Raw genomic sequence first — 11,025 nt, 5'->3', positions numbered from 1 at the left:
ACCTCCTTAAAACTTAGTGCTTATGGTGCCATTGCACAATATATGTATAATTCGGATTATACCGATATAACATCCCCACTGAGACAACGTCGCCGTCGTTATTATCAATACCATATGTTATAGCAGAGGTGGAAAGTTCAGGTTCAGAAAGTAATATTTCGACCTACCAACTGAATACTCTGTTGATGTGACCCTTTATACTGAACTGGTTAGTTGAAAGAAAATATTAATCTGGATTTGTACTTTCTGAACCTGAACTTTCCACCTCTGCGCAATAGCTTATTCATTTTGCTCAAGGATTTGAAGGTTTTACTTGTTACTGTACGTGCAACGTACATAGTCAGACTATAACCTGCAGTCAAATGCAAGATTCTTGTAAATACATATATCATAGTCTTATTGCTCAGGAAATATTTCTCAGGGAACTGCATATTGCATGTACTTGTACCTATTGTGTACAATTACAATTCCATGTCTATTCAAATCTTTGAAGCACAGAAAAACATAAATAAATGTCACGATCAAAAATATACATTTGTGAATAAATAAGGTCTTTATTATTGAAGGATGGCTTACAGTGGCTAAATATAAGTATGAAGAATTACAATGGACTTACAGTGACTATAAATAAGTATGGATAATTACAATGTAATCAAATTTAAATCTTGGTAAAGCCCAGCGTAAGGCACCGTAAGGGGTGTGCTCTGGGCAGACCGACAATCAAATTGCATTACATATGACATGACGTGAGTTACACATAACATAATTTAAGTTTTCTGCAGCAAAATGCGTTAAGAAATTAAATCAGAAAAACAAACTAGCCGCGGTTCTATTCTGCCAAATGCATACTGTATGCTTCAATGTCGAAATATTAACCTCCGCATTTAAGCAAAATCAATAAGTCAAGAATAAAATATATTCTGGAAAGGACTGATTGCAAAAATAAGATTCCATAAATGGAAGTACGTATGCATAGCCTGAGGCAACTGAGAAAATCGATGCGGTGTCTTTATGGTTTTCTTATAATGTAGTTTGAGCGACTATGGACGCAAACTCAGTATTCCGTAAATGATGGCACGAAAGTTGTAGGCTGTTCATCAGCGAAGAACGGTTGTCGGGATCTACACTTCCGTAAACGCGCAGTTGCTTCAGTATCAATAATTGTTGAACAACTTCTTCTGTCGGTTTACTGAAGGTACCATTAAGTATTTAATACGCAACATAGCATGTATGCGTAGATGAAAAGAAAAAAAACTAGGCATTAAATCGCTACCCAGAGTAAACCTGTTTTTTTCCAGCGAAAAAAGAGAAGATATCGGGCATGATGGGGAAACTTGCTCTACTGACTGTTATTCTTGACGTTTATGCACAGGTAGGTATATTTCATTCAATAAATGATACCTGCGTTTGCTTGTTTGGTTCCTTAGGATTTAAATTCTCCGTAGAGAAAAGGGGGATTTAATTGTTTTGTTAAGTCATATTTTTGTGCCTATCTGATGTCCATTACTACATCAGCATAGACAAAAATCTGTATAGAAATTTACTCGGTATTTAAAATTTATATGTGACAATGTGTGTTTTACAGTTACTGTTTAATCGCGCCTGTACTGCATTATCTGTATTTCATAACTGAATTTGTAGAACCTTTTTTGAAATTAATTTCTAATCATACATCACAGATAAAAGCTCTTCCCCCAGAATGTGATCCTTATATTATTCTTCTCAAAGAAGAGGAAAGCTGTCATAAGGCGTTGTGGAAACACAACACATCAATCTCTGTCGATTTCCAAACAGGTATGTATATAAGAACCTTGTTGAGAACAGCAATGCCATTGAAATGACAAAATGTATTTTGTTAAATGTTTATGAAGATCATGTTTCTTACAAGATTATTAGAAACGTTCATATGGACTCACTATCGACATGGATATGTTTGAAAAACATACATACAGACAATTGATAATTTATTGAAGGATAACATTCTGTACTAAATAAGGAACTATTGAACATGATTTGTAAAACAAAGTTTAGAAATAAGATGGTTTTTTTTTTCCGTATGGAACTGACTCATAGCAGTTTCACTAGATTAAAACAAAGAATATTATATTCTGCAATATAGCATGTTTTGGAAACCATTATTTTTTTATTTAGAGTATTGCATGACATAGCAATTGAGAGTATGTGATATCATCCTTTGCTGGGACTGCAAACCCAACCAAGTAACACAGAAGCTTCACAATGAATGAAACGTGTATTGTTGTAGTTTGAAAGCAGGCACTTTCAAATCAAAGTTTATTTATAAAGCACTTTTAAATAACCAAGGTTGATCAAAGCGCTGTACAGATTCACATGATTAACAATAAAAAACATCAAATAAGAAACATGAAATGAAGAACAACAGACTTTTTATGCCAACTCATCCTAAATTACATGCCATTGAGAAAAGATGTGTCTTAAGAGAAGATTTTAAAGTTTCCATTCCAAAGTCTAGGGGCAGGACGCCCCAAAGGCTCGGTCACCTCTGGTCTTCAACCTGGACTTAGGAACTTTTAGCAGAAGCTGTCGGGACGACCCAAGTGCTTTGGCCGGAGTATAAAAGTGTAGCAGTTCAGTGAGATATTCGGGTGGCAGCCCGTTCAGTGCTCTAAAAACAATCAACAGCATTTTAAACTCAATTCTAAACCTCACAGGTTTACGAGCTGAGGCGTTTTGCACTAACTGCAGACGATGAATTTGTGATTGATCAATTCCAAAATGTAATGAATTGCAATAATCCAACCGGGAGGTTATAAAAGCATGGATAACCTTTAAGGGGGAGATGACCTTTGACCTTAGCTATAAGTCTCAATTGATAAAATTGTTTTTATGACAGAAGCTCATCTGATTATCACTTTGACAGGGAATAAAACAAATTCACCCAAACCTGTCATATGGGTTGGGATGAATGAAGCATACTGTACACTGCAAGCAGTGACTACAGGAGCCCGGATAGTCATTAAGATTGTTGTGCTGGTTACTAGGGGAAACGCAAAACAAATCAAGCCAGTATATACAAATCACCTCACGAGAGAGGAAGTTATAAAAAAGTGAAAAAAAAACTAGTGAAAGCCAAGTAAAACAACCATTACTGTCCGTCATCCGACGGAGACACTGAAACAGGGTTTGGCCGGAACAGATGGCAAAGAGCCAATGAAGAGATTATTGCATATGGACAGAACTACTCATTTGATGGCTAAGTATTTATATTTTACGATGATGTCCCAAGTTAAGTGTGGCAAGTTATGTATGACTGAACAAATGACAATTACAGTGACCCTGTTCAGAGATATACCTCAATGACCAGCAACACTGCTTGGCAGTGTTTCATCCAATGGAACAGAATTGGCGCTCATTTTCATTTTAATCCAAATTAATTACCTGCTTTTTGCAAAACTGATGCAAACAGGCAGCATTTTCTACTGATTTATTCTATGAGGATCCCCAGATATTGTATCAACAACTGGCAAATTACACATTTCACGGCATAGAGAAAGTCAGTCTTATTTGTACTGTATTGGGAGTACATTTCATGAATGCCTGTGGCCTGCATGGTGTAAGTCTGTTATGAAGTTGATTTTGTTTTCAGGATGCAAAGGGATGTGGGACCATCTTAACTGTTGGCCCTATGCAAACATAGGGGAGACCATATCACAGCCCTGTCCAACATTCCTCCACACCAATGGTAAGAAAGAAGCCCCAGAATGCATTGTTGGGTTTAAACAGTCCACCAGGTTCACATTTGGCTTTTATTTTGAAGTCATTAAGAGGAAGCATGTAGTTACATTTAAATCCACTTAAATTCTGTAACTTTTGTTAAATTTACAGCCTGACATCGCAACATATTACATTGTTCATGCATTTATACACACTTTAACCAACAATAATTAGTTCATATTTTCAAAGTTCATTGAAAACTAATAAAATCTGGTCGAGTAATTGTATACCATCCCAACAATAATTTTAATGGGAGATACAAATTTCTGAATACAAAAAAACTATTTTGCCCTGTGCCAGAAAACTGAAATTGGGAAAGAAGTTTATCTTTGCAAGATTTTCTCAATATGCTCAGTAAACAGATCTGTTATATTAGGGTTAGAGGAAAGAATGAGAAATTTTACTTAGGGTAATAGGTTTCACAACACGGATGTATACAGTCAGCTCTCTATATCCATGGGGGTTTGGTTCCAGGGTCCCCTGCAGATACCAAAATCTGCGGATGTTGAAGTCCTTTATATGAAATGGTGCAGTATTTGCATCTAACTAACACAAATCCTCACTTATACTTTAAATTATCCCTAGATTTCATATAATACCAAATACAATGCAAATGCTACGAAAAGAGCTGTTATACTGCATTTAGGGAATAATAACAAGGGGGGAAAGTCTGTACATGTTCAGTACAGGCACAACCAGATACACCTAACTACGTAGCACACGTCAGCAATAATACAACAAACATACAAGCCTTGTTGTTTCAGAGAGGCTCTGACCCAGTCATCTGGCCATAATAATTTGGCTTATCAAAGTCACTCAGATCTTTATTCCTTCCCATTTCTTTTGCATTCAACCTGTCGACTATGAGTACTAAATGTTGGCTGACCGTGTAATATATCCCAGACCTTGAACTGAGCTGTTTTTAACAAGATAGTCAATGTTATTCATCTCGGGTGTGTGGGTGGTCATAATATTTTGGCTCATTGGTGCATGAATGTATGAAATGCTTTCTTCCATTCCCAGGGGAGGTTTTTAGGAACTGCACTGCCCAGGGCTGGACAGAACCCTACCCACCACATGAGATAGCCTGTGAATATGCCTTCAATGAGAACTTCAACTTTCTTGGGGAAGTAGGTGGCAAATTTATTTGAAGAAAAAAAAATATTTATTAAAAATTTCTAATTTATGCAAGCAAATTTAATATAATTAAAGAAAGCAAAATGAAAAGAAGGGGAAAATCATTACGTGCAGTGCTTCCTGTTGTTTGCACTTCTGACAGACTAACAAAAGACAAACTAAATGTTAACAGAGCATTAACAAAATAAAATAAGCATGTTAAATGAACCATTAAACATAATTAACGGCTCCTGTCTATATTTTGAAACATTAGCGTTTAAACAATAATTCTCCACTTCCAATGTGATTTCGTGCTGGAGGCAGTAAAATTTTATTAATTGAATAAAATTTGAAATTTATTCTGAGTAATATGGGCGAATTATCCAAGATGGTGTAAAGCAGCAAAAATAAAGCAGAGGGAACAATGGAAGATTCAGAGCGCAATGCCAACACGCTCATCCATAAGACAACAAACATGTTTTCTTTTCTTTGTGACAGGTTCACAGCCAACTCTATTTTTTCTATGTGAAGACCATGTACACAGTGGGCTATGCCATCTCTCTTATGTCCCTGAGCCTTGCCATAGTAATACTTTGTGTGTTTAGGTGAGCCGTTATCAGTCTTGTTTTGTTTTTAATATTCCTTTGTTACTATTCAGCTTGTCATCTCTTTCTGCAATGGTGAAATAGACGACTAAAAGTAGTTCCATAATTTTTTCAATACAGGAAGCTACACTGTACGCGTAACTACATTCACATCCAGTTGTTCCTGTCCTTCATCTTACGTGCAGCTTTCATCTTTATCAAGGACTCGGTCCTCTTTTCTAAAGAAGACTTTTACCACTGCAACTACTATCCTGTATGTACAATCATTTTATATTTAACTCCATCGGGCCTTCAGTCCACATATTGAACATCTGTGTTAGGAAACAACACAATATTCTGTAACTTTCTGATTGTGTATCAATGATGTTATAACAGATTGATAACTGCAGTAGATTTTTACTAATAGTTTTTCTTTGAGCAAAGGACCATTCAGGAAGACAAATGAGTTGACTTGTATGACACTCATACAATTGTATGACCCCCCCCCCCCCCCCCCCAGGTAGGCTGCAAGCTTGTCTTGCTGTCATCACACTACTGCATCATGGCCAACTATAGCTGGTTGTTGGTAGAGGGTCACTACCTTCACACTCTAGTCTATGTCTCATTCTTCTCCAGGAGATTGTACTTTTGGTTGTACATGACCCTAGGCTGGGGTAAGTTGACTGGTCTTCATTTAGGCTATTTTTATGACTCTACTCCTTTCTGTTCTGCCTCTTTGAGAACATGAGTTTCTGCGTCAAAATTAGATTTATAGAATTTACATCCAACATACTTGTTCAGAAATTCTATTTCTTTATTCCTATATCTTTTCTTACCCTTTGATTCATGTCCACTCTTTCGTTGATATCTCTTAACCAGTATTTTTCAAGTATGGTAATCTAATGTCTGTAAGACATCTCTTAAAATAATCAATATTCAGAAAGTGTATCTGCATCAATTATCTGCAGGGTCACCGGCAGTCATTATAGTTGCCTGGGGCTTGGCTAAATACTTCTATGAAGATGAAGGGTAAATTTCGAGCATAACACTCATGGTTTCAGGTATCCTTACATGTGTTCAATCAAGAATGAGCATTACTTGTTTTCTGTGGCATGTCACAGATGTTGGGAAACCAGGAAACACACCGGGATCTGGTGGATTCTCAGAGTCCCTGTCCTCCTGTTCATCATTGTAAGTATGGGAAATTTCATAATTTTACACATAAACTATGCATATACAGACACATAAGGAAAAAATTTAAAACACCTTTGTTGTTGGATTTCTTGATCTAAGTCGTAGAGAAAAAAGAACATGAAAACTAAAATACATGTTCACAGGTTAAAAAAAAGTTTTTGAGAGATCTGGAATATTTTTACTGATAAGTACTATGTATTTCCCATTTTTCTGTAAACAAGCTTTTTAAAAATGTACATTTTTGTAAACTTCCAAAAAAATCATACAACAAAACCATGAAATCATATAATTATTTACTTTAGCAATAAAGGGGTGTAACCATAAAATGTTTTTGTTCCTTTGTCATATGTGTAAGTTCATAAATTGACAGAAGAGAGAGAGAAGGAAACACAAAAAAGAGGAAGCAACATGCTTGCATAAAAATGGTCGGGAATTATCTTTATATAAATATTTGTTCATTTAAACAAACCTGATTGAGACTAGAAACACTTGAATGTTTACACATTTTTAATGTACGCTGGCAAATGTATGAAAATGGTCGGGAATTATCTTTATATAAATATTTGTTCATTTAAACAAACCTGATTGAGACTAGAAACACTTGAATGTTTACACACGTTTAATGTACGCTGGCAAATGTATGCCAATGGAAGCCCAAAAGACGTTCTGTTTAACAGTTCAAATTTCTTTTGTTTGCAGATTAATTTGTTGTTTTTCATTAGTATTACAAGAACACTAGTAGGAAAACTCAGGACCCCAGATGTGCGTGGGAATGAGTACAATCAGTATAAGTAAGTATTTGCCTGTCAGGCGTTTTGCATGTCACATTTTAATGATATTATATTTTTTTTCAAATATTCTGCTAAACATCGACAAATTCATAGCACAACAAACCGTTTACGTTGAATTTCTGTGTATTCAGAGTAAGTTTCTTTATTTTGTATTTTAAATGAACAGTCACTACTAATGAGGATGTGTGTACGTAAATATTCGTGGCTGTATCATATGCATATATATGCAGCAATTAACCTGGCAACCTGGAGCAAAATTATTTGTCAAATCAATTTGAACAGCCAAGCAGTATGAATATGTGCAAAAATTAAAGATTAAAAATGATCGAATTCAGCTTTTAACACCTTAAAATTGTCAGAATAAATGTCCTAAACACTAGTTCAAAGTATCCATTGGATTATTGATGTTCTGTGACTACATAAGTGAGTAGATGAACTAACCTCCAAGAGGAATTAAGTTAAAGATGAAAAAATCTTTTCAATATTTAATCAAGATTGTTGCATTATTTTTGTTTTGAACAATTGTATAGGGTAAAAAAAAAGGAAAAGAGCACCATGCAAAAGTTTGGGCAGCCCGAGAGATATGAGCTTTGCAGTAACTTTTACCAAGGACTTAATTAATTAGCTGTTTAAGGCTATGGTTTGTTCACAATCATCATTAGGAAAGGCCAGGTAATGCATTTATGTAAGCTTTATAAATACTCTGATTCCTCAAACCTTGCCCCAACAATAAGAGCCACTAGCTCCTCTAAGCAGCTGCCTAGCATTCTGAAAATATAAATATGAAGATAGCAAAGTGTTTTCAGGTAGACAATTTCTAATTCATAATGTAATTTAAAAATGCTAGTTAACAGGAATGGTGGCAGCTAAGTTGAAGGCTGGAAAACCAACAAAATTTTCACACAGAACTGCTTGTAGAACTGGTAGGCAAATCAGACTCCCTGTTTAACTACAAGGGAGTGTCTGGAAGATTTAGCAGTCTCTGGAGTGGTGGTGCACTGTTCTACTGTGCAGTGACACCTACACAAATATGACCATGGAAGAGTCATCAGAAGAAAACCTTTCCTGTGTCCTCAGCATAAAATTCAGCATCAGAAGTTTGCAAATGAACATCTAGACAAGCCTGATGCATTTTGGAAACAAGTCCTGTGGAGTAATTATGTTTAACTAGAACTTTTTGGCTGCAATGAGAAATTTTATGTTTGATGATGCAGAATTTTATGGAAACAACACGATCTCTCCAACTGTTAAGCATGGGGGTGGATCCATCATGCTGTGGGCTTTGTAGCTAATGGCATGGATGGATAGATGGATGGATGGATGGATGGATGGATAGATGGATGGATGGACTAATCTTCTATTAGTTTTGTCAAATAAAATTTCTTAATTACTTATCTTTTTGAAAAGTTTCTTTAGTTGCTCATGTAATGTTGTTCTTAAAAACTTTTAAATAATATTTACCAATATGATTTTGATAGAATATATTGCCACATTAAATAATTCAGTTCCGTCCGGTCCTCCACAAAAATCATTTAGTTAGATTTAATTAGATTAAAAATCTTCATATTCCTTAGATTAAGCATAAAAAGCTGGATTTCTGGTGGTTCATCATCAACCTTTTAATTGACAATATTAAACATTTATGATTGCAATATTTTTGGAATTGACTATTGACATTATGGTGCCTGTATGTGTCCTTTTTCTAGAAAGCTTGCCAAGTCAACCTTCCTCCTTGTGTCCCTCTTTGGTTTGCAATACATTCTCTTTGCATTCTTCCCTGAGAAAGTCAGCGACTTAACATACAAGATATGGAACTTTGTGGAACTTGCCCTTGCATCTACCCAGGTACAGACTGTGAATATTCTTCCCACAGATAATGAAGTGCTGTTTGGATATTTACTTTGTTCTTTTCTTTGTTCTAGGGATTTGTTGTAGCAATTTTGTATTGTTTTTTAAACGGAGAGGTAAGTTGTCATTTTTATATTTTCTCCAGTACCTTAAGGAGACTAGGCCCTTTTTTGTTAAACATTTTGGGATAGATATCAATATCCAGACTAAAAAAAGACATTTCCCATTTACCCTGATTGCTCACCCTTCTCCTGCAAGGTGCAACACGAGTTCCAGAGGAAGTGGAGAAGATGGAGGCTGATGCAGTCACGCCAAGGAGGCAGGCAGTATAATTTTTCCCTTAGCCAAAGTGGTACCCCCCTTACACAAGTGTCTCTGCTAACTCGAGGTCCTGCTGCCAGTCAGTCCTAGTATGAAGAATACAACTTGTGGCAGCCTGAAAAGCCGTCACACAAAGTTCTAAAAACTGGTAGACACTGAAACAATCTCCTTCTATTGATCTGTATGCCATTTTCCCAGAGCTGTTGTATGAACTTATAACCTAGTTCTTCAGATTTTTTTTTTTAAATCTGCTCTTTTCCTATATAAATCTCCATTCTAGTTTTATATTTTCATATCAAAGTGGCACAGTGGTACAGTTAGAGCACTTTTGCCTGATACCTCGAGGTCTGGGAGATTAGATTCCACTTATACTCTGTGTGTGTCTGTGTGAAGTTTGTATATTTTGCAATACAAATTATAAGGAAGGCAAACCTTTTGATTCCTGCACCACATTAAAAATGTCTTTTATTACATGTTTTTCATGCATGGTTCCCCAATGACGGTCCAAACAAATTAAGACTACAGCGTCCCTTACAACCTTCGAGAATGCACCAGGAGACCTGTCTCTCCTGGCACCACTGCTCCTCACTAGCTCACTCTTTGTTGATTGTTCTATTGAAATGGCATCACTTGTCTCTTCCAAATGCTCAGTTTTGTATTTAGAATTAGTTCCCAATAGATTGTCTCTTGATATTTATTTGTATTTTGCACTGGCCACTCATTAGAAACTTAGTTTAGCAGCACTTGTGGCTCCTTGATGGCTGTATGCTTGTTATGTATTATCTATGTCAATTCACTTTGGAAAAAAGCTTCTGTAAAATAAAATGTATAAATTGTAAATTTAAATGTGTTTCTTCCTCCAGTCCAAGAGCATGCATCTCTGGATTGCCTAAAGTGCACATGTAGAGATGGACTGGAATCCCATCCATGCACTCTGTAGAGAATAGGCTCCAGCTCCTACTTGCAAAAAAAAAACTGCAATTTGAAAAGCCCAATAAAACACCCTTCATACAATCTAGAACCTCTTAAAAGCAAAATTATTTATAAAGAAATGTCTATATCAAGGGTAGGCAATCTCATCCAGAAAGGACCATTGTGTGTGCAGGTTTTTGCGGAACACCCCTAATTTTATTACTAATTAGAGGACTGCTTAGCTAAAGAGTTCTCAGGCCTGGGTTTGAACAGCTGACCTAAAAGTTATCCCAAAAATCTACCCCTGGTCTTTATGAATAAACAAAATGCATAACTGCATTCTTTGCAATCTAGAATCTAGAATTTCGATGCACAAGTTTTCATCTATTGCCTGTTTTCTGAAACCATGACAGGGTCAAAATTATAGCTATAGGGTCAAAAATATACATACACCTACTTAGACAATTGATGTAGTAGTGCTTACAGTCTTTTAACTCGGTGCCTTT

The 11,025-nt window shown here is 35.9% G+C and overlaps 1 protein-coding gene across 1 annotated transcript; it reads left to right on the top strand.

Annotated features, from left to right (window-relative positions):
* The first annotated feature begins 597 nt into the window (after positions 1 to 597).
* LOC125733201 (secretin receptor) lies at positions 598 to 10,361 on the top strand. Its single transcript, XM_049006025.1, has 13 exons — positions 598 to 1,372; positions 1,680 to 1,794; positions 3,626 to 3,721; positions 4,777 to 4,883; positions 5,368 to 5,474; positions 5,595 to 5,727; positions 5,974 to 6,127; positions 6,422 to 6,482; positions 6,575 to 6,644; positions 7,347 to 7,438; positions 9,145 to 9,283; positions 9,361 to 9,402; positions 9,545 to 10,361. The coding sequence occupies exons 1-13, from the start codon at positions 1,322 to 1,324 to the stop codon at positions 9,695 to 9,697; spliced, it is 1,320 nt and encodes a 439-aa protein (XP_048861982.1). The 5' UTR covers positions 598 to 1,321; the 3' UTR covers positions 9,698 to 10,361.
* The last annotated feature ends 664 nt before the right edge of the window (positions 10,362 to 11,025 follow it).

The sequence above is a fragment of the Brienomyrus brachyistius genome, chromosome 1, assembly GCF_023856365.1.
Source record: "Brienomyrus brachyistius isolate T26 chromosome 1, BBRACH_0.4, whole genome shotgun sequence".
Taxonomy (NCBI): Eukaryota; Metazoa; Chordata; class Actinopteri; order Osteoglossiformes; family Mormyridae; genus Brienomyrus; species Brienomyrus brachyistius.
This window is presented reverse-complemented; position numbering and strand designations above follow the sequence as displayed.